At 47.1% G+C, this 27,884-nt stretch overlaps 2 protein-coding genes across 2 annotated transcripts in view; one reads left to right on the top strand and one right to left on the bottom strand.

Moving 5' to 3' along the window:
- Window positions 1-4,972: 4,972 nt before the first annotated feature.
- Window positions 4,973-27,884, bottom strand: part of LOC149468155 (uncharacterized) — a 104,938-nt gene continuing 82,026 nt past the window's right edge. Inside the window, 1 exon segment of the mRNA XM_089670640.1 lies at window positions 4,973-6,235. Within this exon segment, the coding sequence (XP_089526766.1) occupies window positions 5,691-6,235 (545 nt within the window). The 3' untranslated portion in view covers window positions 4,973-5,690.
- LOC149468158 (uncharacterized) lies at window positions 20,817-27,373 on the top strand. The gene is made up of 3 exons (XM_089670623.1): window positions 20,817-21,164; window positions 21,273-21,414; window positions 25,887-27,373. The coding sequence occupies exons 1-3, from the start codon at window positions 20,937-20,939 to the stop codon at window positions 26,417-26,419; spliced, it is 903 nt and encodes a 300-aa protein (XP_089526749.1). The 5' UTR covers window positions 20,817-20,936; the 3' UTR covers window positions 26,420-27,373.

The following is a 27,884-nucleotide window of genomic DNA, read 5'->3' as shown; positions in this document are numbered from 1 at the left end:
TGTCCTCTGTAGGCTCCTTCCCCTCCCCATCCTCTCTAGGCTCCTTCCCTTCCCCATCCTTTCTATGCTCCTTCCCTCTCCTCTATACTCTTTTTCCCTTCCCTATCCACCCTAGTCTCCTTCTCTCCCATTCTCCTTAGGTTCCTGCCCCGCCCCATCCTCTCTAGGCTCCTTTCCCTCCCCATCTTATCTAAGGCTCCTTTCTCTCCCCATTTTTACTAGGCCCCTTCTCCTCCCCATCCTCTCTATGCTCCTTCCCATCCCCACCCTCTCTAGGCTCTTTCTCTCCCCATCCTCTCTAGGCTCCTTCCACTCTTCATCCTTGATAGGCTCCTTCCCCTCCCCATTTTTTCTAGGTTCCTTCTCCTCCTCATCCTCACTAGGCTCCTTCCCCTCTCCATGCTGTCTAGGCTCCTTCCCCTTTCCATCCTCTCTTGGTTCCTTCCCCTTTCCATCTCCTCCTTCCCTTCCTCTCTATGCTCCTTCTCCTTCTCATCCTCTTTAGGCTCCTTCCCCTTCCCATCCTTTCTAGGCTCCATCCCCTCTCTAGGCTCCTTCTCCTTATCCTCTCTAGGCTTTTTCCCCTCCCCATCCTCTCTAGGCTCCTTACCCTCCTCATCCTCTCTAGGCTCCTTCCACTCCTCATCCTTGCTAGGTTCCTTCCCCTCCCCATTTTCTCTAGGCTCTTTCTTCTCCCCATCCTCACTAGGCTCCTTCCCCTCTCCATGCTGTCTAGGCTCCTTCCCCTTTCTATCCTCTCCAGGCTCCTTCTTCCTATCCTTTCTATGCTCCTTCTCCTCTCCACCCTCTCTAGGCTCCATCTCCTCCCCATCTTTTCTAGGCTCCATCCCCTCTCTAGGCTCCTTCTTCTCGTCATCCTCTCTAGGCTTCTTCACCTCCCCATCCTCTCTAGGCTCCTTCCCCTCCCATCCTCTTTAGGCTCCTGCTTCCCATCCTCTCTAGGCTCCTTCTGCTTTCTATCCAAGTGTTGTTTGCTAATACATTGTCTTCCCGCTGCATAGTGGAAGTGTAGAGGTATGCCGTGAAGTCATCCGTGGATGATTAGGTCTGCAAAGAGGTCTAGTGTGTCCGTTGCGGTGCGGGCTGAAGAAGCTCACGTGACTCAATGGGCGAAACATGTTGATGTCACAGCATTGTGACGCCCCCGTCCACGGCATCCAGGCATCTCCACCCAGCCTCACCACCTGGCCACACCGCTCTGGACACACTAGACCTCTTTGCAGACCTCCTCATCCACAGATGATTACACGGCGTGCCTCTACACTTCCACTATGCAGCGGGAGGACAATGTATTAGCAAACGGCACTTGGATGGGTGAGCGGACTCTGTTTTTTGGACTAAGGCACTAATACACTGCGGGAGTCCCCATTCATGGAAATTGCTTGGCTGAGCTCCACCTGTCTGATGTCCTTGTTCCTATCGCTGGCACACAGGGCTCTATCAGTCTCATATTTCTGCTCACCCACTGCCTACTGCACTATCTATCCTGTCATTATAACCCGCCATCCATATACTGGTAACACTGCTATTACCACAATTATCCGTGGATGACTACGTGGATTACCCCCTATGGGATCTATATGGGTCTGCCATGTATGTATATGACCTCACTGAGGATTGAGGGACTCTCCTGTGCTGAAAGTGAATGGTGACCGCTGCCTCCTTTGACTCTACAAGTGCCCCGTTCCGTCATCTCTTTACATCCATCTACTGGCTGTCTTTGTGCCAAGTGTGAGATAGCAGCGTGTGGCTTTATCTGATATCTCAGTGACTATCATCTACATATGAGGATACCTGAGGATTGTCCTCCATGACACCACCAGGGTCTATTATACATGTATGTGACCCCCATGAGGACTGATCGGGTCTGCCTCTACTATCAAGGAGCTTGATTCTGCCCGTCCCTTCATCACCTTCCATTGACTACAATGTCCACATTATCTATCCATTCTATTCTATTTCATGTTGTGTCAGTAATAAAAGTCACGGAGGGTTGGGAACCCTGCAAGGGGGGCAGAGATATGTGACTGCCTAGTCCAGCCTTTCTCAGCCAGGGTTCCTCCAAAGGGTTCTAGGGCTTCCTTGTCACTTCATTGGGTATATGGAAGTGTCACCGACCAGCCGTTTCTGGATACACAACGTAGTCATCATTGCACACACACAGGATTTTTTTTTGTTCAATACATTTTTTATTACAATTTCACTTTCAACAAGATTTTAAAAATAATCAGGAAATAGTAAAGGCAGAAATCCGATTGGTCAGGAAGATCCCTTGTCTGGAATGTGGGGGCGGAGTCATTATTATTGGTGTACAATACAATACACAACGTGTTCCATTATTATAACAAAGTATTGTAGAAAAGATCCCAACATAGAAAATGGGGGAAAGGAGGAAATAAAGGCGGATATGAAGGGGAATCTGTGTACGGGGAACACCTTAACAATCACCACGTTAGAAAATATATTTTTTGGGGAGGGGTTTAGCTAACCTTCAGGCCCCAGATCTGCATTTTCCCATTTGTGCAAAAATGGCCCTGGCAGTGAAAGGGTTAATGGGAGCCAGTATGAGTATCTGTGGACATGGAGTGAATTGTGGGGCCCCCTTTGTGAGAATAGCTATCACATGTGTGGGACTGTGTTTGTAGGAGCGTGGTGCAGGTTTCTGATGTGTGGGTTTTTGTGGTGTGGTGCAGGTCTCTGTGGTGTAGTGTAGGTCTCTGTGGTGTAGTGCGGGTTTCTGTGGTGTGGTGCTGGTCTCTGTGGTGTGGGTCTCTGTGGTGTGGTGCTGGTCTCTGTGGTGTGGGTCTCTGTGGTGTGGTGCGGGTCTCTGTGGTGCGGGTCTCTGTGGTGCAGTGCGGGTCTCTGTGGTGCAGGTTTCTGTGGTGCGGTGCAGGTCTCTGTGGTGCGGGTCTCTGTGGTGCGGTGCGGGTCTCTGTAGTGTAGTATGGGTTTTTGTGGTGTGGTGCGGGTCTCTATGGTGTGGTGCAGGTCTCTGTGATGTAGTGTGGGTTTCTGTGGTGTAGTGCAGGTTCCTGTGGTGCGGTGCGGGTTTCTGTGGTGCGGTGCGGGTCTCTGTGGTGCGGGTTTCTGTGGTGCGGGTCTCTGTGGTGTAGTATGGGTTTTTGTGGTGTGGTGCGGGTCTCTATTGTGTGGTGCAGGTCTCTGTGATGTAGTGTGGGTTTCTGTGGTGTAGTGCGGGTTCCTGTGGTGCAGTGCGGGTCTCTGTGGTGCGGTGCGGGTCTCTGTGGTGCGGTGCGGATCCCTGTGGTGCGGTGCAGGTCTCTGTGGTGTGGTGCAGGTCTCTGTGGTGTGGTGCAGGTCTCTGTGGTGTAGTGCGGGTTTCTGTGGTGTAGTGCGGGTTTCTGTGGTGTGGGTCTCTGTGGTGTAGTTTGGGTTTCTGTGGTGTAGTGCGGGTTCCTGTGGTGCGGGTCTCTGTGGTGTAGTGTGGGTTTCTATGGTGCGGTGCAGGTTTCTGTGGTGTAGTTCGGGTCTCTGTGGTGTGGTGTGGTGTGGTGCAGTGGGTTCCAACCTTTCCAACTCTATGCTTGCAGGCAGGCCCCATCCCACTAGGCCTCCTTCCTCCAGCCTCACATCTTCCACCTGACTGCTCACACTCCACTCCCCACTCCTACTACTCAGCAGGCTCTTACACTATTAAGGGAGTCCCAGCCCCTTGTCAAGCCTTCTGTTGGGGATTGGCTGAAATCCCTGAATAGCGCAGCCTGACTGGCTCCTCAGATCCACCCACTTCCTCCAAGGCCCTCTTCTAAAAGGTTCAAAATGGGGATATTCCAGAGGGGCTGCCTGCAGAGTCTCTCAGCCCTGACCACAATCTGATCCCTCTGGCTATCACACCATTAGGGTGTAGCTCCCCCTGGCTGTACTAGGAGGGCGCTACAATGTATAATGTTGTGTCTCAGAAGTCTCACTTCACTATAATTGTTGTATGTCTATATGAGCTAGAAGGAATCACTCTCCTGTGGTCGACTCTAAACATTAGAGCTCCCCCTAGCTGCAGCCTGGTAATTACATTGCTAGGAGGTCTGTTCAGTTATCTGCTCCATACTTCCCGTCTTTATAATATAATACAATATGATACAATACAATATAATACAATATAATATAATAGAATACAATATAATACAATACATCTCCTGACATTTAGGGGTCTATTGATAAACCCTTTGTCTAGCAGAGCGCTCAGTGACAAAGCATGTACATTCCTTCTGTATAAATGGGGAACAATTTAAAATGATATTTGACCTAAAATGGAAAATGTTGCCTTTTGTTAGAATTTCTATGAGGAAGATCATATTCTCATCGTTTCCCCGGGTTGAACCATGGGAGTTATTATACCAAATAATAGACAAGGGTCATTTTCAGGTCTCAAGTCCCGCAAGGGACAAACTTTTCCCCAACTGAAGTATTTAGTTCTGTGTATAGAGAAGGAATGGAAGCCGGGACCCCTCAGTGCAGGAACAAGGGGGGAGGGGATTACAAACACCAAATAATCCCGGGGTGGTCCCCACATCCTCTAGTCTAGCTGAGATGTCATTGTTCTGCCAACGAGAAGGATGAACAAGATGAAGAGACGCGGTATATGGAAGTATTCTCTACGTTTCTGCAGACACAGCGGCCATTATTCCAAGCTGAGGGATTCTGGGAGATCTTGGGAATAAATGTCACAATGGAAGAGTTTCTGTCCTCCAATGTAATGAGGACAAGAGAAGTCCCACATCATGGACTATAGTAGGAATGACAACTCTACAAAGCTGCACACCCTCCTCCATGTCTATGGATCCATCTAGGGATCTTCTCATGATTCTCATATCTATAGATGACTGGCTGACATGGCTGAATGAATGCTGGTCATATTACTTCATCTATTCTCTAAGTGGGGCGGTATCTATTGGGCCAAACCCTTTTACAAACCACACATAATATCGCCCCTCAAAGTGAAAACAGAAACGATTTGCACAAAATCAAAGAGTAGAAATATTTTCCGGTGGATCCCCTCTACCCAGACCCCATATGTAGACATAGAACAACAAGCTGTGTTCCCTCTCGTGCCGCACTCCTCCAACCACCCAAACCCACACAGAAGCCAAGGGAAATAATGAGAGGAAAGTTCCACCCTAGTTTGGGGCGGAGTTCTCCTTCCCTCCTGTTGGGGGATGGGAGAAGGATGGACTGAAGACAGAGAGACGCTTCGGGGTCACCACTGTTCTGTAGAGCCTTGAAATGAAGGACATCAACTTCAGAAGTTCTTGTTGTCTGTGTAAAGTTCCCCGATAACGAGATCTGGGCTCTCCCGGCTTCTAGCTCTGTAACCCGCTATATCATTATCAGGAAACGCAACTCCGACACCCAAGAAGGGCTGAAGTTGTGTCCTTCATTTCCAGGATCTACTGACCACTCTGCACCCCGACATTTACTGCACTTCATCCATGTCTTTGGGGGCCTCTCATCTCCTTATGGACTGTTTCTTCCATGATGAAGATCAGCCATGGAGTATATCTGAGGTGTATATCAGGGTGTGCTTCTTCCCCACATGAGAGCTGGGATGTCCAGCAACATTCATCTAGAAGACATTTCCCGCACTCAAGGCACTAATACACCTCCAGGGTTGTGTGGGACCCCTGATGTACAGGAAGACAGGACTTCAGACTTCAGAGGACTTCCGCATTTAGGACAGGAAGTGGCTTCTCCCTTGTGTGAGATCTCTGATGTCTGTAAAGATCGGACTTCTGTGAAAAACATTTCCCGCACTCAGAACAGAAATATGGCTTCTCCCCCGTGTGACATCTCTGATGTTTGTAAAGATTGGACTTCCGTGAAAAACATTTCCCGCACTCAGGACAGGAAAACGGCTTCTCCCCCATGTGAGTTCTCTGATGTGTGTAAACACTGGACTTCTGTGAAAAACATTTCCCGCACTCAGAACAGGAAAACGGCTTCTCCCCTGTGTGACATCTTTGATGTGTGTAAAGATAGGACTTATTTGAAAAACATTTCCCGCACTCAGAACAGGAATACGGCTTTTCCCCCATGTGCAATCTCTGATGTGTGTAAAGATTGGACTTCTCTGAAAAACATTTCCCGCACTCAGGACAGGAATATGGCTTCTCCCCCGTGTGAGATCTCTGATGTGTTGAAAGGTGGGACTTACATGAAAAACATTTCCCGCACTCAGGACAGGAAAACAGCTTCTTCCCTGTGTGAGATCTTTTATGGATATTAAGATGAGATTTATAATGGAAACCCTTCCCGCACTCAGTACAGGAGAAGCTCTTCTCTGTTGGAAGGCCGGCCCGGTCCCACAAAGTCTGAGGTTCCTCTGGATACGAGGAATCCGATGGTCCATCTACACTGGGTGGTGCCGGATGGACACTGGAGGGAGCCGGGTTTTCTCCTGGACTATACTGTGTGATGTCCTCATCTTCTACTTTCCAGTCTGGAGACAAAGTGAGACAATCCTCGGAGGTTTTCCTCATCTCCCGGCCATGGACTAAAATACAAAGACAAAGAGGATTACTAGACAGGAGCTGATTGGTTCCCCCAAACCAGGACTCCGCCCACATCAGGCAGCTTGGTCTCTGAGGAGCTTACAATTTCACCCTCAAGGGAACTAGGAAATGGCTCCTCTGATCTCCTACCAGGTCATTTCTTTATTCATGGACCTTAGTCAGAGAGTGAGGAAACAACCAGAACTGTCTTTTATAGGAGGGACAGTGATGAGGGGATTATAGGACGAGGGTCCCCACCCCCTCTATCACTCATCGCCATCTTCCCAACACAAGAAGTACTGCACTTCCTTATTTAGTCCATGATTTAGTCATGAAGAACAGCGGGGCTGAGCCCCACCAGAGGTCAGAGAGTGAGGATGGGGGGAGAACAACCAAGATGAAGACTGGACTTATCCTGAAGACCACCATCATTGGGGTATTGACTCCTCCCTCATTATCACTTTCTGTTTAAGGGTCCAAAGTTGGAGGATGTTATCACATTATTATCACCATGTAAAAGTCTGTGCTCCAATCACATCATCCGATATAAAATGTCCAGCTGGGAGGAAATGGGTGTAACAAAAGAGAATCCATATTATGTGTATATATAGCAGTGGGGGGAGGGGGAGAGCAGAAGTCAGGACTATGTAATGTACAACATAGAGTATATAGTGCAGGGGTCAGGAGTATGTAATGTACAACATAGAGTATATAGTGCAGGGGTCAGGAGTATGTAATGTACAACATAGAGTATATAGTGCAGGGGTCAGGAGTATGTAATGTACAACATAGAGTATATAGTGCAGGGGTCAGGAGTATGTAATGTACAACATAGAGTATATAGTGCAGGGGTCAGGAGTATGTAATGTACAACATAGAGTATATAGTGCAGGGGTCAGGAGTATGTAATGTACATCACAGAGTATATAGTGCAGGAGTCAGGAGTATGTAACGTACAACATAGAGTATATAGTGCAGGGGTCAGGAGTATGTAATGTACATCACAGAGTATATAGTGCAGGAGTCAGGAGTATGTAATGTACATCACAGAGTATATAGTGCAGGGGTCAGGAGTATGTAATGTACAACATAGAGTATATAGTGCAGGGGTCAGGAGTATGTAATGTACATCACAGAGTATATAGTGCAGGGGTCAGGAGTATGTAATGTACAACAGAGTATATAGTGCAGGGGTCAGGAGTATGTAATGTACAACATAGAGTATATAGTGCAGGGGTCAGGAGTATGGAATGTACAACATAGAGTATATAGTGCAGGGGTCAGGACTCTAACATACAACAAATATGTATAGTATAGAGGTCAGTACTATGTAATGTGCAATATGAATGTAGAACCCCTCTGACACCCCAAAGGCAGGATGGCACGTCCAGAGGTCAGGGGTGCTCACCCCAGGGCCGAGTCTATGGCTAAAATACGGGAACTGAGAAAGGATATTGGGCACCAGTCACTTTTGTCTTTTTAAAGTTTTATTTAGAAGGGTTGGGGAGGTGAGGGTTAGGGGACCCAGATACCATGACAGATCACCGACAGACTCTGCAGATCAATGTCCAGCCTCACAGTGTCAGAACCTTTAAGCCGACCGACTGACTCTGTAAACACGTTCCCAAATGTCAGTGCGTCCTCCAAGTGAGACCCGGGTCCTTCTGGGAGACCAGCCTTCTTCATGGCTCCCTCCAGCAAGGGGCCTCCCCTGGGTCTCCTCCTTGGCACAGCTTCCTCCAGACCAGACAGGACAGCCTCAGGACCACTTCACACATTAGGCCCCAAAACAGGCTATTGGGCCTAACAGCAGAGCTCCGTCCAGCAGCACCTCCCTAGACCTCAGCCCAGGGGAAGAGCACACGGCCTGTCCCAAATATTTATTTCCTGCCCCAGCATGCTCCAGGGGCATAAACCTCCTACTGGATTGGCTGAAGAAAATATAAATGTTAACTTAATCCATATTAAACACAAAGAAAATATTATATTGCAGCTTACCGATTCTGAGATGTGATGGCTGCATTAGTTTTCTTCTATATTCATCTGGTGATCTAGCCCATAAATCTGTTTTATAAAAACTCTGCAGCAGAATGTATCAGTTCCAGGGATGAGGAAGACCACTTACCATGAGGCAGACCACTTACCACTGACAGGGGGCTTACAATGATCAGCTTTTATTTTTTTATGTAAAACCTTTTTGATGTAACTGATTATGAAATGTGAGCTGGAGTTTGGCTTCAATTAGTTACTGTTTTTATATCTGCTAATACATCTAACACTCCCCTCCCCCCAGACTGACCATGCTGCTGTCTCCACAGTGGGGGCACTCTAATATGGGAGGTGTGTTACTGGCCAGATCACCAGGTGAAAACAGGGAAAAGAGCCAAAGAAAAGGAATGCAGCCGCCACACCCAATGATTGGTAAGCTGCAATATGGGACATTTGTCGTTTAACCCCTCGCCTACCGGGCACTTCTACCCCCTTCCTTACCAGGCCAATTTTCAGCTTTCAGCGCTGTCGCACTTTGATTGACAATTGCGCGGTCATGCAAGATTGTACCCATATGAAATTTTTATCATTTTTTTCACAAATAGAGCTTTCTTTTGGTGGTATTTAATCACTGCTGGGCGCTTTACTTTTCGTGCTATAAACAAAAAAAGTGAAAAAAATAAAAAAAAAAGATTCTTTGTTTCTATTATAAAAATTTTCAAACAGGTAATTTTTCTCCTTCACTGATGTGCGTTGATGAGGCAGCACTGATGGGCACTAATAGGCGGCACTGATGGGCACTGATAGGCGGCACTGATAGGCAGCACTAATGAGGTGGCATGAATAGGCAGCACTGATAGGTGGCACTGATAGACAGCACTGATAGGTGGCACTGACTAGCATCACTGCTGGGCACTGACTGGCCGCACTGTTAGGCATTGACTGGTGGCACTGCTGGGCTGCACTGATTGGCACTGGTGGGTGGCACTGGTAGGCAGAGGTGGGTGGCACTGCTGGGTGGCACAGGTGGGTGCACTGTTGGGCACAGGTGGGAAGAACCTTTGGGTGGCACTGCTGGGCACCAATCATCAGTGCCCTGATGATCTGTGCCGATCCCCGCTCTAACAACTGCCGGTTCTCGGCAGAACTTTCCTCACGATCTGACAGTGTGAGCAAAGTGTAGCCGATAACCAGCAATTGCATTTCCCGGTGATCAGCGTGCCATTGGACACGGCTGATCACGTGGTAAAAGGCCGCTGTGATTGGCCTTTTACCACATCACATGATCAGCTGTGTCCATAGGACACAGTGATCACGGAGATCGCCGGGTGCACGCCCCCTGGGGTGAGCAGGAAAGCACGTTCTGGGAGGACATCATATGACACCTACCCAGAACTGGCCGGTCTCAGTGTAGCCGTCATTCAGCTATCTGAGGTTGGCAAGTAGTTAATATCCCTTTAGTTTGGTTGGTGAAATCTCATCCTATGTCCAGTGATAGCAGTGACATCTACTGGCCACAGTGAGACATCACAGGACAACCTAAACTTAGGGAGAAACCAAGTGAAGAACTATACAATCAGCCTGAGCCAAGTACAGCCCAGCCACAAACTAAACCCACATAGTACCTCTATTCAGGACAAGGGGCCACACTAATAAATAGTGTAAGGATCACATCAAATTGGTGTTTAGTAAATAGAGATCACTTACAGGGGTTGTAACCCTCAGACACGGAATATGAACAAAGAATATCCCTCTACAGTGTGTACTTGTCTCACTCCAGAGCACGAAGTGTCATTTCTGTCTGCTGTCTCCTTCCTATACGATCAGCATGAGTCACTTCTGACAAATGTTCTTGACACCAAGAGAAGAAAGGTGACAGGGGAGGAACTCCAGCTCACAGCCTGTGATTGAAAGCCTCAGCTCTGTTCCTGTGTGAAAGGGGTGTGTCCCTTCCCTCCAATCATCTCTCAGAGCTTACTTTATTGAGCTCTGCAGAATGTGACCAGCTCTCTTCCCCTTTTTTCTGACTTCTCAGACAAGCTGTATAAATTCTGGACTTTGAACAGATGAAGAGAGAGCTAAAAATAAAAAGGTACAACGTATGTAGGAGGATTTGTTTAATCTCTGTGTATCACCTGAGGCCAGTCACTTCTCTGGGTATATGGAGGGTTTACAACCACTTTAACTGTTTATTTGAGACAAGTTGCAGAGATCCCACACCGCTGCCTCCCATCTCCTGAGACTGCACTCAGTGACTTGGGTCTGAGACACTACAGACATATCCCTCCACCCGGCACAGCCAGCAGACCACAGAGCAAGGAACCCTGGGAGAATTGTTCTGTCAGAGATCTTACTAGACCCAGACATGGGGAAGGAGATCCAAATCCCATGTCCCAGGAGCCTAGGTCACATGACACTGCCAGCTGAACCCCAGAACCTCCATAGATCCAGTCTAGATACATAAATTGTGTCTGCAGCACAGAGAAGGAAGATTATCCGAGAGAAATCCAGGAATACAGGACGGGGAACACAGCTCAGGAAAGTGACCAGGGGATTACAGGCTGATATCACCCAGTCCCCGCCCTACTCTGGACCAATCAGTGAGCAGTATGGGTGGAGGAATGGATTTAGTGTTCATGACCCACCTGTGCTGATCTCTGTAGGAGTGTCCTCCTCTATAAATGTCCCCGTTATTCCATCCTCCTCCATAGACTGCTGATCATCCCTCACATACGCCTCTTCTTCTTCTGATTTAACCTCAACTTTTATATCAACCAGATCTTCAACCTAAACCAAGAAAATGAGAAAAAATATCATCTGTAAAATATGAGCTTCATCATTGTGACATCACACAAAATCCACACATTGTGTCCACAAGTCCATTTTCTAGATGCTCCATCCAACTAAACTGTCTTCTTATCGGTGATGTGAGGGGCGGCTGATTGTCCATCATGACGTCCTTGTAGAGATCCTTGTGTCCTTCTAAATACTCCCACTCCTCCATGGAGAAATAGACAGTGACACCCTGACACCTTATAGGAACCTGTACACACAATGATACAGTCACCATCCAGACACATCCCTTGTCTGTTACTGGAGAATGTCCCAGAATTCCCGGCACCGCTCACCTCTCCTGTCAGCAGCTCCATCATCTTCTTGGTGACTTCTAGAATCTTCTGCATGTTGTGTCTCTCAGGGTTTAGGGAGTCACATGGAGGCACTGTGATGGTCATATGATCACCTGACTTCAGAAGAGGAAATCTCTGTATTGAGGAACCAATAGGAATATCATGTTAGAATCCCAGAATCCTCCTCACCTCTCCGGTCAGGTCTGTGTGATGTCATGTGACCTCCCAGAATCCTCCTCACCTCTCCAGTCAGGTCTGTGTTTTATTAATAGAGATGAGAATGATGTCATGTGACCTCCCAGAATCCTCCTCACCTCTCCGGTCAGGTCTGTGTTTATTAATAGAGATAAGAGTGATGTCATGTGACCTCCCAGAATCCTCCTCACCTCTCCGGTCAGGTCTGTGTTTATTAATAGAGATACGAGTGATGTCATGTGACCTCCCAGAATCCTCCTCACCTCTCCGGTCAGGTCTGTGTTTATTAATAGAGATAGGAGTGATGTCATGTGACCTCCCAGAATCCTCCTCACCTCTCCAGTCAGGTCTGTGTTTTATTAATAGAGATGAGAGTGATGTCATGTGACCTCCCAGAATCCTCCTCACCTCTCCGGTCAGGTCTGTGTTTTATTAATAGAGATAAGAGTGATGTCATGTGACCTCCCAGAATCCTCCTCACCTCTCCGGTCAGCAGGTAGATGATCTCCAGGGTGAGGTTTAGTATCTTCTCAGTCATGTGACTCCGGTCCTCCTCCATCCTCATTGGTGCCATCATGTGATCTATACAGGTCTCCTTGTAGACGGATAACTTTGGGAAATGAAAGTAAGAATGATTTGGATGGTATTGGTCACACAATAATAGGATGTGGATGTGAGGGGGGAATAGGAGGGTTGCTGGACATTGAAGAACTACTCCCCCCATGGGAAGACATTTTGTTTGGACTGTTTAGTGTTTAGTACAATTTTGAGGTCCGGGGCCCCTTTTCTCTGTTGGGTTTGTTTGGTCTCTGAACTGGTTTTGATGAGTATTAGATCTGCAGACAAGGAATGATAAATACGATCCTTCCTATGACTTGTTTGCTCTGAGGCAGTGCTGTGAGGTCAATGTGGGGTCATCATGAGGTCCAGGAAGGGGAACTTGCCGACTATTGGCCGGAGTTGCTGGCTAATCAGGACAATTGCCAGAACTCCGGCTGCAAGGCTCCAATCTCTGGCAGCTTGCTGACTGACAGGAGTGATGTCACTGTCACTCTCTGCAGTAAGAGAAGGGATTGGATTGGATAGCAGGAGGATGGTGCTGGTGGAGTAGAGAGCTGTGGGGGAGGAGTCTGTTCTCTTCCCTCCAATGACAGCCCAGTGTGGGTAGGAGGATGGCAGGGGGTAGGATCTTGTTTTTTTATTGCCAAGTATACTGTAGTACACAGAACATTGTACAGAGTGGTGGTGGGTTCCTGGGGCTCTGAATTCCAGCACCGGGCACTGCCAGAGCCTGTGTCATGGGAGGTATTGGAGTGTCTCCTGAAGATGTTCAGCACTGACCCCTGACTACCTTTTAGTTGATAATGCACCAACAGACCTCCTCTAAGAATAAGTTCCCACCAAGGGGTGAAGGACTGTCCTTCATTCCGCTTGGTATCGTGGAATATATTATTTGACCAGCGAGATGGTAAGAAGGTGAAGGTTGCCTTCCTTTCCTGGTAGGAGTTCTGTAAGGAGGTCTGGAAAGTAAGTGTAGGTGGGAGGACAACCAGAGACCAAGAGCCCCCCTCCTTACTTCATAGTCCCAATGAGTCCTACAACCTTCTCTTCCCTCAGAGACATGCTACCTGCCAACTCTATCCACCTAGATTCCGTCATCTACTCTACACCCTCAGGGGTCCAAAAGTCTCTCATCCTTAGTACCCCCTGAGAGGCCCCTCAACTCCCCTTCATCCCTTACACCCCCTCTGACACCAATGATTGAACATCTTCATGTCAGGCTGGGGAATGTTTTCTTCCTGGTAGAGAAGAAAAACCCATCTGGCTGCACATCCAATAAAATCACCTTTATTTACATTCAAAACAGACCCTCCACAATGTATAAAAGAGGGAACAAAGCACTTCAGTGGAGATTCATTCATTTGACATGTTTTCTTCCTCCTGAGCAGCAATGTAAGGGGCTCTATGCTCCATACTCCTGACCCCGGCACTCCATCATTGTGTTGGCTGCATAGTGTAATGATTGCCCATTGGCTGCCTGTGTAGTGTCATCATTGCCCTTTGTAGGCCATGTATGGTCAGGATGGTCCTTGTCTTGTCTATTTATTGTCAGTGCTGTTTGTTTAGAGGACCATATTACTAGAATTTATCTCCACAATGAGGAGAATGTTCCGGCCCCGGAAGTGGGGGAATGTTCTGCCCCTGAAGGGGTTCATCTGGGTTCCCACACTATATATGTGTGTATCATCATCTGCTGGAGATAAAAGACGTCACAGTGACTATGGAGGAAGAGGACAGACATGACTATGGAGGAAGAGGACGGACATGACTATGGAGGAAGAGGACAGACATGACTATGGAGGAAGAGGACAGACATGACTATGGAGGAAGAGGACAGACATGACTATGGAGGAAGAGGACAGACATGACTATGGAGGAAGAGGACGGACATGACTATGGAGGAAGAGGATGGACATGACTATGGAGGAAGAAGACGGACGTGACTATGGAGGAAGAGAACGGACATGACTATGGAGGAAGAGAACGGACATGACTATGGAGGAAGAGGACGGACATGACTATGGAGGAAGAGGACAGACATGACGGGGGGATTACTGGGTATAAATAGGACATAACATCTTATTACCTCCTCTGCTGCCACTTGCAGCAACGTATCCTCTTATTTCTGCCACATGGAACTTTCTGTCTTTATTCCAGATCACTTCCTGTCAGTACCTGACATCACTTCCTGCCTGTATTCCATAGAGACTTCCTGTCTGGGTTTAAGTGAGATCACCACCTTGTGGAGTTCAGTGGAACTGCAGCCCCCAAAATGTCTCATAATAATTCCTGTATAATATCTACCTTACAGGTCTACCACAGAGGATGACCAATTATTTTAAAAAGTAAGAAAAAATAAACCTAGATCATTTGCAGCCAACTGTTTAACAAAGATATTTTATTACATAAATGCCATAGACACAGAATACAAATTCGAAAAAAAGGTAAACCCAAAGAAACAGATACCTCCAAAATGTATCTTTTTGTTGAAGAAAGTGCAAAAATACATCCTAAAGTATAATAATATCTATCAATCCACTCATAATGAAGATGTTAGACATAAATGACAAGGATGTAATGGTCACAGAGGAATGGTGGTGGAGATCTCTCACAGTAAGAACACTTCCTTGAATGGTTCTATAAATAAAGAATGAATCCTGGAGGGAATAAAGCTGTAAAGCAATAAATAATATATAAACTGGGCCATCCACTTCATCCATAAAGACATTGTGATTGAAGATCTTCTAGATCACATAGAAGGAGGACTCATCCATGATTTCATACATTTGTTTGGAAGGATAGAACAATCCTCAGAAGGGAACATGTAGGATGACAGGAAAGGCTCCTGACTGGTGAGATCCTCCAAACATAATGATGACATCCATGAACTGGAGCGAGCTCGTTGGGGTGATAAAGCCAATCTGGAAACACTGTGTAGACGTTCTCCAAGAACTCAGCACACTCCAGGTGTGGAGAAAGTCTCCAGGTGGGTTTAGCCTGTCATTTATCATAGGTAGAAATGTCCACACATGGACTTCCACAGGGACCCCCGAGACTACATATAGAACCATATTATTCCCCATTGTAGTGCCTTGTGCTTGGCAATAACATTTATATCCAACAGGAATGGATTATTTTCCAACAAAAGCTTGAGTAACCCGAGAACAAAATGTCTATGTGCAAACAGGATTCTAGGTCTGCTGTTGAGTGATTTTCTATAACCTTTAAATCCTTCTTATGAGGGATAGAGGAATATGTCAAGGTCCCCCCTCGCTCTCCCTCATCTTCCTCCCCCCTCCTGTCACGGCTTCCCGCTCGATCCCTTTCATCCTCCCCCCTCCCTTCCCCTTACAGGTTCCAACATCCCGCACAAGCCTACATCAAAGGCTGTGCAGGAGGTCAGGAACTGTTCTCTATGGTGTGGTTAGCACCTCTCCCCAGCTATGCCAGGGAGGAGTCTGACACCCCGCTGTGCCTGCACATGGATTCTTCATGTGCAGGCCACCGGGGTGTCTCTGCGCGTGCCCCTTCCTTGTCCTGGTAGGCGCAGTGTGGCCCTGAGGCTTCCCGTGCTCTGCGCCTGCCAGAGACAAAGGCCGCGCTCCCTGGGTGCAGCCAGAGTTAGTGGAGCTCACCTCATTGCCCCGGCAACCTGACACAGGGCTGGCCTTTACCAGGTCAAACAGGAAGCATCCTGCTCCGGGATAAGAGGACAGGAGCAGGACCCAGGTGTTTGTTGGTCCCCTGCTCAGAGAGAGAACAGCTGTGTGTGGTCTGAGCCAAGGCCAGACCCCATAGCCCAGACCCCGCTGAGTGCTCTGCTGATTGCTGTGTCCCTGGGGGTTACCCCTGCCTGCTGCCACTGTGTGCCTGAGGAGTTACTCCTGCCTGCTGCTGCTGTGTTCCTGAGAAGTTTCCCCTGCCTGCTGACCGCTGTGTGCCTGAGAAGTTACCCCTGTCTGCTGACCGCTGTGTCTCTGGGGAGTTACTCCTGCCTGCTCTGCTGATTGCTGTGTGCCCAGGAAGTTACCCCTGCCTGCTGACCGCTGTGCCTGAGAAGTTACCCCTGCCTGCTGACCACTGTGCCTCAGAAGTTACCCCTGCCTGCTGACGCTGTGTGCCTGAGAAGTTACCCCTGTCTGCTGCTGCTGTGTCTCTGGGAAGTTACCCCTGCCTGCTGCCGCTGTGCGCCTGAGAAGTTACCCCTGTCTGCTGCTGCTGTGTGCCTGAGGAGTTACCCCTGCCTGCTTCCGCTGTGCCTGAGAAGTTACCCCTGCCTACTGACCACTGTGTCTCTCGGAAGTTACCCCTGCCTGCTGACCACTGTGTCTCTGGGAAGGTACCCCTGCCTGCTGCTGCTGTGTGCCTGAGAAGTTACCCCTGCCTTCTGACCGCTTTGACTCTGGGAAGTTACCCCTGCCTAAAACCACGAGTGTTCATATTTCCCCCACCTGGACTGCCCCATTGAATCTCTATATTGCCCTGTCTGGACTGCCCCGGTGAATGCTCATATTTTCCTTGCCTGGACTGCCCTGTTGAATCTCCATATTGCCCTTGTCTGGACTGCCCCATTGTACACCCACATTCTCCCCTGCCTGAACATTTGGATTAATACTTGCTCGGACTTCCCTATTGCATGCCTGGATTTTTATAGCTACCTGGACTGCCCCACTGAGTGTTTGGGCCATCGCTACCCAATTCACCCTATTGTGGGCGGGATTATTGCTGTTCTGACTCCTCCCCCTCTTCCCCCCTTTTTGGGTACCCAGATGCTACCTTATTACCTTGATTGAGTGTCTTTCCCATTTCAATAATACTTTGTGTGTTTATCATCCTCCGTGTGCGTTCTGTCCTGCCTACGCTTCCATCACAGGATATAATGCCTCTACATCTAATGTAAGATGACATCATCAGGTACTAACAAATCATTTACAACTTTAGGAGGTGCAAAGTGTCTCTCACATAGGAGGGTAAAGCCACCACAAAAGGTTGTAGCAATTCATCAATATACTCATTGACTTTCTTGTGAGGGACCCCCTCCCTGAGATAATAGTTCTTCCAGGAAGGGGTCAGCCACTGATTTATGGACTTTTGGAAGTCTATTAAAATGGTATCTGGATTTAATACCTTAAAGAAGGTTGTGGTCTTTTTATCAATGTTACCCTTCTCAGAAGCTTCCTCAATCACACCAGAGAGAACCTTCTGACCATTCTCCAGGTTGATGGTTGTTATCTTAGTGTACCTTTCCTTATGTTTTATGATCTGTTGACACATCAACACATATCTTTGTTGCTCCATGATGACCAGGTTTCCCCTTGTCAGTAGGCATGATCACAATGTCATGACAGTTCATAAACTGTTCCAAAGCAACACGTTCTTCACCCATAGGATCATCATAGGCCATCTTCCCAAAATTCACCGTTTTTACTTCTCTGGTAACTGTAGCTACAAACACTGAACTCCAGCTACTGCCGACAAGAAGGGAAAGAGAAGATTTAACACGTAAACCCTGATCATCGGATCTCATTTTATGAAAACAGATCAATGATCTCTTATCAAAGTTGGGACCGTTTCTCCAACCGATTAAACACTCTGGGAATCCCCAGATATATCTAACGTTCTGCTTTCTCATTTGTTCAAGTAATGGTTTCAATATTCTCCTTCTTATTAAAGTCTCCACTGCTAGGTCAGCAAAGATCTGCAAATTTATATCTCCATATTTTATTGCTGCCCTTCCTTTTATCTCCTTCCAAAGCTCCTCTTAATCCCGGTAATAATGGAATTGTACAATCACATCTCTCAAATTTTCTCTGCTACCTTCTTGCCATAATCTTCCCATTCTATATACTTTATCAGTTTTAAGTGGCTCTGTTGCAGGTCTGTCCATTACTATTACAAGCATTTTCCCTGTTGTTTCCATTACACTTTCTCCTTGGGAAGTCTCGGGGAAACCTGGAATCCTTAAATTGCATCTTCTATCCCTGTTCTCCTGATTTTGCAGTTTATATAGCAGATTTCTCTGTTCTTTTCTCATTTCCGTCATCTGTCTCTATAAATTTATTATGGCTTGGTCATGTTTATCCAATTCTTCCTCCATCTCTTCTACCCTCTTCAATACCTGCCCCAAATCTTTGTGCTGTTTTGCCATCTCCAGTTTTATTGACTTTTCTAACCCTTTAAATATTTCTGCAATTTCTGTTTTAGTGGGTAATTGAGAGTTCTTTTTTTGTTCTTCTATGTTCTCCAAATTCTCTGATTTTCCTATATCTCCTTCCTCTATATCCTGACTAACGTTTGTCATGTCCAGGACAATCTAGAGCATTCTCCAGTGCTTCCATCTCTGTTCTTCCACTTCTGTCTCTCGGGGGTCTGTTTCTCTTGTTGGGGTATATATTTTGTAATTGAGCTTGTCTGGGAGGCCTTTGGCCCTCCTCCTTTTATCCCTTTATTTTTCATCCTGTTGACATTTTTTTCCCTTTTCTTCTTTCTCTCCCCTCCTATAGACCTCTGTTAGTATCCAGTCCCCTTTTGGGTCCTATTGATTTTAGTTTATCCTCCTTCCCCTTCTTCTTTTTCAGGATCCCCGGGGTTCTGTCCCCTGGGTGCCTCCCCCCCTCAGACTTACTTCACAGTTCTAATCAATTATAATAAGTTATTTCATGTAAATTTTCCTTTTTCATTTCATCTCACTCACCATCCTGATCTCTTCTTCCTCCACACCAGATGATTCAGTCTTCAGATGGGTCTTCTCCTGAATGAGTGAGATGTCTGCTTCCCTGGCTGTTGGTACAGCTTCCGGGGGGGGCTCCCATGGTGCCCCTACAGGGGACCCGACAGCTCCAGCCTGATGGTATCCAGGAGGGGGGTGGTAAGGAGAGGGGAGAGAGGTCCACCACTTCCTGCACTCCTTCACACCAGCCAGCTTCTCCCAGCTCCCAGGACTCCTTTGCGGCAAGTCATGTGACCGCTCGGCATCCACGCTGGATCTCTGCTCTCCTCTTCCAGCCTCAGCCGCACTCTAACTCTCCATCACCAGCCGGCCAGTCCAACCTGGAAGGGTCCGCACTCCTCGCTCTCCTCCACAGGGGACCACTCCTGATCCCAGGTCGGTCATGGCAGCTGCTCCTAGGGGATTTCCTCCTGTGCTGTAATGGGACATTGGAGACGCCTGGTGCTGGGAGATCTCACATTGATCTGCCGCTTGGTGCCATGTTCAGGCTCCTCCTCTGCAAACTAGTTTCCTTCATTTATTGATAAACCCCATAAGACCAATGAAGTGGGTGTAAAGTGGAAGCAGTGGATCTGCAGGGAGCAGCATCTTGAGCACAAAGCACTTTATGTTGTGGATGGATTTGCACACGGTTCAGTTTCCTTCATTTATTGATAAACCCCATAAGACCAATGAAGTGGGTGTAAAGTGGAAGCAGTGGATGTGCAGAGAATAGGATTTGGAGCCCCGAGCTCTTTATCTCTGAATGTCTCCACATATTTGTAGTGTATTTGTGATGATTTCTGTGCACACACAATAGGACAGCGCTGTGACACATAATGCTCTTCTAGATGACAGGGAATCCTTCCCTTTGTTACAGCAGCAGTCCGCTAGAAGGTTTTTGTAGGTTTGGAGTTGTTACACATAGCGCGGGTTTTATCCATTTATAGTGATGACATCATTGCCCAAATCTGGGGGTCACCAGCCATTTCCACCCTTTACTCCCAGCTGGGGGGCTTTGTATCCATATACCAGATGTTCTACAGGACTAAATCTGCAATCAATGTTACTGCAAAATCAAAGGGGCCAAAACCCCTCCCCCGAGCAGTCATATATTTCTGTCCCCCTTGGTGGGAGTGGAGGTGACCCCTCTATAAGGATCTACAGTCCATACACACCCAGCACAAGGCCGGGGTCACACTACCAGACGCTTCTCGGGGCTGCAGTTCCTCTGAGCTCCACAAGGTGGGGATCTCACTTCTACCCAGACAGGAAGTCTCTATGGAAGACAGACAGGAAGTGATGTCAGGTACAGACAGGAAGTGATGTCAGGTACAGACAGGAAGTTCCAGGGGAAACATGAGTAAGTAGGAAGCAGAGAGAAGACATTCCTGGATCTGGCAGCAAAGTAGGTAATACGTAGATGAACCCCTTCAGGGGGAGGAGTTGATGATAATATATCTTGCTCCCAAAGCTGGCCTACATGGTTTAGAAGGACACAAGGATCTCTACAAGGACGTCATGATGGACAATCAGCCGCCCCTCACATCACCGGGTAAGAGGAGACTTTATTGTAAAGGAGAGAGCAGTACGGAGGATCCACCTAGATCCCCCATCATCTGATAAACACATAGAAACAATGGATTCAGTCAGTGTGTGTGTTTCCTACAGATGGATCCAGTCATGGGAACCCACCAGAGAGATGTCCCCGTCCTCTGTATTCCCGGGATTCCACACAGGAAGGTCACACCATCCCTCACCATCATCAGGTAGATGATGACAATTATTGGTAGTTGTGATTTATACACAGCATGTTTGTTACAATGAATGTTTTATTATATCTTTCAGAGTGGAATCCTCGGGGATGATAATATTGATGTTAAAGAAGAGTATAAAGAGGAGGATGAGGAGTATGGAGTGATGGAGGAGTTTTCAGAAGGACACAAGGATATGATGGAGCCACCAAATACCAGGAACCCACCAGAGAGATGTCCCCGTCCTCTGTATTCCCGGGATTCCACACAGGAAGGTCACACCATCCCTCACCATTGCAAGGTTGGTGGGATGGAGCATCTAGAACATGGACTTGTGGAGATGAAGTGTGGATTTTGTGTGTGAACTTTTATTTTGCAGATGATATTTTCTCTACTTTTCTTGGTTTAGGGTGAAGATCTGATAGATATAAAAGTTGAGGTGAAAGCAGAAGAAGAAGAGGCGTATGTGAGGGATGATCAGCAGTCTATGGAGGAGGATGGAATAACGGGGACATTTATAGAGGAGGACACTCCTACAGAGATCAGCACAGGTGGGTCATGAACACTATCTAGATCACCTCTATGGGGGAGGCACATGCCAGGGTGGTGCATGTTGGGGTTCTCCCAATATAGTGGGTTTGTTAATTAGGTGGCACATCTCCTCTTCCACTTCAGCAATGCATGAAGCGATAATCTACAGCAAGCTACTTTGTAAAACATCAGACTGCAGATGATCTCATTTCCCCATTCAGCTCTCCTTCCTCTCTGTAACATGCACCCTCTACCTCTCCTTTTCACAGTTGTGTCCTCTCCTCAAACTCTGTTTCCTTCACTCCTCCACCCCACAATCTGTATATATCACCCTCACTTCTGTCCTCTCCTTATCACTGCACTCATCATCTCCTCCTCATTCTATGCCCACATGCTAATAACCCCCCAGGATGCTGAGGCATGTCTCCTCATATAAGTCGTACTCTCAGATTACTTCCCTCACCCTTCTGCTTCTCCTCTGGAGACATATCCCCAAACCCTGGACCCCTGTTACCAATGCACCCATCCCCTGCACCCTCTGGCAGTATCCACAATCCACATAATCTGGTTTCCATTCCTCTTCTTCCCAGAACCAGTCTACCCTTCTCTTGTACCCTCTGGAATGCCCACTCGGTCTGCAACAAACTCACCTCTGTTCAGGACCTCTTTGTCACTAATTCCATTCATGTACTTACTGTCAATGAAAATTGAATGAACATGAATCCAACACTGCTTCTCCTGCTTCCCTCTCCCATGGTGGCCTTCTCTGGACTCCCCCAGACCCAGTGGCTGCAAGGGAGGTGGAGTGGGAATCCTCCTATCCTCACAGAGCACCTTTCAGGTTCTTCACTCTCTGCCCTCTCTGTCTCGGTTATCATTTGAAGCTCACTGTGTACGTCTATTTTCTCCAACTTTAAGAATTGCTGTCATCTGCTGGCCCTCTGGACCTGTACCAACTTTCCTTGATGACTTCTCTGCCTGGCTACCCACATCCTCTCTTCTGAAATCCCCACAATCATTCTCGGTGACTTCAACATCCCTGTAATACTAACACTCCTGCTACTTCTTAGTCTAACCTCCTCATTTGACCTGAAGCAATGGGTGGATGGTCCTCACTCTGAGGGCAACGCCCCTGACCTTGTATTCTCCTACCTATGCACTCCATTCATCCTCTCCAACAATCCTTTACTGCTCTCTGATCACCACCTTATTAGTTTGCTCTCTCCCTGTCTTCCACCTCCTCTCCTATCAACCGTCTAATCATTACCTGTAGAGACCTTCACCACTTTACCCTTCTCTTCTCCACTCTGCTACTGACTACCTCTATGACAATATCTCACCCCTGTCCTGCCCTAATCTAGCTACTTCTGTCTACAATAGATCCCTGTCCTCCACCCTGGATGAGCTCACCTTTCTCTCTACACACAGAATCAGGCCCCGACCCCCACAACCCTGGCAAATAGACGACACCAGAAGTCTCAAAAAACGCAGCCTGGTCTACAACCAACCAAGTGACCACCTCATCAAGAATAACCTTCTTGATCCCCTTCAGTCTGGCGTTTGCCCTCAACACTCCACAGAAACTGATCTCCTAATACTTACAAATGATTTACTAACAGCAAAAACCAATGGACACTATTCTGTACTCTCACTTCTGGACTTTTCAGCTGACTTTGGTACAGTTGACCACCCCCTCAGCAAAAAAAAAAACGTTATTCTCTTGGTATCCATGACTGTGCTCTTGTTGGTTCTCACCCTAACTATCTCTTCGCACCTTCAGTGTCACTTACAACATACAATTTTACTTCCTCCTCTTCTCTTCCTTTGAACCTCCAGGTCCCACAAGGTTCTGTTCCTTGATGCCTCCTATTCTTGATCTACATATCCTCCCTGGATCAGCTGACAACCTCCCATGGCTTCCAATATCATTTCTACGCTAACAACACCCAAATCTGTCTCTCTAGCCCTCAGCTCACAACATCAGTCTCCTCACAGATCACTAATTTACTAACAGACACATCATCCTGGATGTCACACCACTTCCTCAAACTCAATCTATCCAATAACAGGTCCTACTATTTCCCCCCACATGCTCCTTACCCTGACCTCTGTCAAGACCAATGGCACAAGTCTCCACATGCCAGGGTGCTAGGGGTAACCCATGAACTCTGAACTTTCCTTTCAGCCCCAAATTCAGTCTCTTTGAAAAGCTTGCCAACTCAACCTCCGCAGCATCTCCAAAAAACGCCCCTTCATAACCAATGACACCACAAAACTCCCAATTCACTCCCAGGTTATCTCTCCCCTCGACTACAGCAACTCCCTCCTCATTGGATTACTTTTATATAGGCTATACCCCTCTAGTCCATCATGAATGCTGCTGCTAGACTCATCCACCTTACTAACTGTTCAGTGTCTGCCACCCCTCTCTGCCAATCCCAGCATTGGATGCCACTCGTCCAATGAATTAAATTCAAAATAATAACAACCACTTACAAAGCAATCCACAACTCAACCCCCAGAGACATCACCAACGTGGTCTCAAAATTCCAACCAAATTGCTCTCTTCATTTCTCCCAAGACCTTCTGTTCTCTAGCTCCCTTGTCACCTCCTCCCATGCTTGTCTGCAGAACTTCCCCTAAGCCTCTCCCATCCTATGGAATTCCCTCCCCCAATCTGTCCGACTATCTTCTACTCTGTCAACTTTTAAGCGATCCCTGAAAACTTTTCAGAGGAGCCTATCCTGCCTCCACCAAACAACTGTACATGTATTTTCTCCATCAGTCCATCCCCCACAGTTATTACCTTTTGTGTCATGTGACCCTCCTCTTTTAGATTGTAAGCTCTAACAAGCCGGGCCCTCTGATCCCTTCTGTATTCAATTGTATTGTGACTGTATTGTTTGCCCTCACATGGTAAAGCACTGCGCAAACTGTTGGTGCAATATAAATGCTGTATAATAATTACATTCCTCCACCCATACTGCTCACTGATTGGTCCAGAGTAGGGCGGGGACTGGGTGATATCAGCCTGTAATCCCCTGGTCACTTTCCTGAGCTGTGTTCCCCGTCCTGTATTCCTGGATTTCTCTCGGATAATCTTCCTTCTCTGTGCTGCAGACACAATTTATGTCTCTAGACTGGATTTATGGAGATTCTGGGGATCAGCTGGAAGCAAAATGTTGATCTCCTTCATAGGCATTCTATGACCTAGGTACCTGGGGACTGTACCTTCAGTATGTCACAGTACATGTTGGCATTCATGGTTGCCTCAATGAACTTTAGCCCCCCAGTGCCGGCAGCACTCATGCAGTCCCAGACCATGAAACTCCCACCACCATGCTTAACTGTAGGCAAGACACGGTGGTCTTTGTACTCCTCACCTGGTTGCCACCACACACGCTTGGCACCATCTGAACCAAATCAGTTGATCTTGGTGTCATCAGTCCACAGGACATGGTTCCAGTAATCCATGTCCTTAGTCTGCTTGTCTTAAGCAAACTGTTTGCGGGCTTTCTTGTGCATCATCTTTAAAAGATTCTTCCTTCAGGGATGACAGCCATGAAGACCAATTTGATGCAGTGTGCAGTATAAGGTCTGAGCACTGACAGGCTGACCCCCCCACCCCTTCACCCTCTTCAGCAATGCTGGCAGCACTCATACATCTATTTCCCAAAGACAACCTCTGGATATGACGCTGAGCACGTGCACGCAACTTCTTTGGTCAACCATGGCGAGGCCTGTTCTGAGTGGAACCTGTCCTGTTAAACCGCTGTATGGTCTTGGTCACCGTGCTGCAGCTCAGTTTCATGGTCTTGGCAATCTTCTTATAGCCTCGGCCATCTTTATGTAGAGCAACAATTCTTTTTTTCAGATACTCAGAGATTTCTTAGCCATGAGGTGCCATGCTGAACGTCCAGTGACCAGTATGAGAGAGTGAGAGCGATAACACCAAATTTAACACACCTGCCCAAGAGGGTTAAGGCAGTGCTTGAAAATAATGGTGGCCATGCAAAATATTGACACTTTCGGCACAATTTGGACATTTTTACTTAGGAGTGGGCACACTTTTTTTGCCAGTGGTTTAGACATTAATGGCTGCATTGAGTTATTTTGAGGGGACAGCAAATTTATATGTTATACAAGCTGTACACTGACTACGTCACATTGTAGCAAAGTGTCATTTTTTCAGTGTTGTCACATGAAAAGAGAAGATGGCGATGAGTAATAGAGGGGGTGGGGACCCTCGTCCTATAATCCCCTCATCACTGTCCCTCCTATAAAAGACAGTTCTGGTTGTTTCCTCACTCTCTGACTAAGGTCCATGAATAAAGAAATGACCTGGTAGGAGATCAGAGGAGCCATTTCCTAGTTCCCTTGAGGGTGGAATTGTAAGCTCCTCAGAGACCAAGCTGCCTGATGTGGGCGGAGTCCTGGTTTGGGGGAACCAATCAGCTCCTGTCTAGTAATCCTCTTTATCTTTGTATTTTAGTCCATGGCCGGGAGATGAGGAAAACCCCCGAGGATTGTCTCACTTTGTCTCCAGACTGGAAAGTAGAAGATGAGGACATCACACAGTATAGTCCAGGAGAAAACCCGGCTCCCTCCAATGTCCATCCGGCACCACCCAGTGTAGATGGACCATCGGATTCCTCGTATCCTGAGGAACCTCAGACTGTGCAGGACCGGGTCGGTCTTCCAACAGAGAAGAGGTTTTCCTGTACTGAGTGCGGGAAGGGTTTCTGTTTTAAATCACATCTTAACATGCACAAAAGATCTCACACAGGTGAGAAGCCATTTTCCTGTCTTGAGTGCGGGAAATGTTTTTCATTAAAGACCAATCTTCAAATACATCAGAGATCTCACACAGGAGAGAAGCCATATACCTGTCCTGAGTGCGGGAAATGTTTTTCTGGTAAGTCCAATTTTTACAGACATCAGAGATCTCACACAGGGGAGAAGCCGTTTTCTTGCCCTGAGTGCGGGAAATGTTTTTCATTAAAGACCAATCTTCAAATCCATTAGAGGTCTCACACAGGGGAGAAGCCATATTCATGTCCTGAGTGCAAGAAATGCTTTTCACAGAAATCTGATCTTTACACACATCAGAGATCTCACACGGGGGAGAAGCCTTACTCCTGTCCTGAATGTGGAAAATGTTTTTCAGAAAAGTCTAGTCTTCACAAACATCGGAGATCTCACACAGGAGAGAAGCCGTATTCCTGTCCTGAGTGTGGGAATAGTTTTTCAAGAAAGTCCAATCTTTACATACATCAGAGATCTCACACAGGAGAGAAGCCATATTCCTGTCTTGAGTGCGGGAAATGTTTTTCAAGGAAATCACATCTTCACAGACATCAGAGATTGCACACAGAGGAAAAGCCACTTTCCTGTCCTGAGTGCGGGAAATTTTTTTCAAGGAAATCACATCTTTACAAGCATCAGAAGTCTCACACGGGAGAGAAGCCACTTTCCTGTCTTGGATGAGGGAAATGTTCCTCACTGAAGTCCTGTCTTCCTGTACATCAGAGATCCCACACAACCCTGGAGGTGTATTAGTGCCTTGAGTGTGGGAAATGTCTTCTAGATGAATGTTGCTGGACATTCCAGCTCTCATGTGGGGAAGAAGCACACCCTGATATACACCTCAGATATACTCCATGGCTGATCTTCATCATGGAAGAAACAGTTCATAAGGAGATCAGAGGTCACCAAAGACATGGATGAAGGTGTGGGACTGGGTTGGCCATTTTTCAGTGTAATCTTTCACAAATTCTTAGAGGTCTATGTTTATAAAATGAGTGGAATAAATATGAAATGTGTTTGCTCAGCTCAGCACATATTGTCCGTATTTTATTTCATATAGTGGTTTCCTATGACCATCTAGTGCAGGGCTGTCAGACTCTGTCACTGTGGGCACACCAAAATTGTTGGTCATTGATAACAGTAGAAAAATAAAAATGGAGTCATTGCCTTTCATTGGCTGAGTACATTTTGTGGTGAGAGATTTCATAACTATTTAGAGATCTATTTAAAAAATCTTAGTTGAATGAATGTGACGATCCTTCCCCCAGCTGTGATGAGTTTTGGCCATTGTTAGGATAGATCGGTTTCATGCCGGCACCCTCCATACAATCACGCCGGATACAAAGTACTCTGGGAATAATGCAATTCAGACACTGAGGTGTGAAACGCAGAATTCAAAGTCTTTATTGTTTGAGGTGAAATCCAGAGATAACAATGGAAACCCACGAGTAAAGGACTCACTGGAAGAGAAGTCCTCAAGAGAACAGAGCTGCGGCTTGAAACACAATTTGTATTGAAATTGACATGACAACAATAGAAAGCTGACAATGCCCTCCACCCAGCACAATAAAATCATGACAACGTTGCCATATAGAGAGACCCCCACCTAGGCACCCGGGTCCACGCCACACGCACACATACAGCACTAAGATTGGCCAATATAATGAGAGAATGTGAAACCCAA

This window comes from Staurois parvus, unplaced genomic scaffold (genome assembly GCF_062004578.1).
Source record: "Staurois parvus isolate SC_StPar_1 unplaced genomic scaffold, SC_StPar_1.0 ptg000092l, whole genome shotgun sequence".
NCBI lineage: Eukaryota > Metazoa > Chordata > Amphibia > Anura > Ranidae > Staurois > Staurois parvus.
The sequence above is the reverse complement of the archived record's forward strand: the minus strand, read 5'-3'. Positions and strand labels throughout refer to the sequence as shown.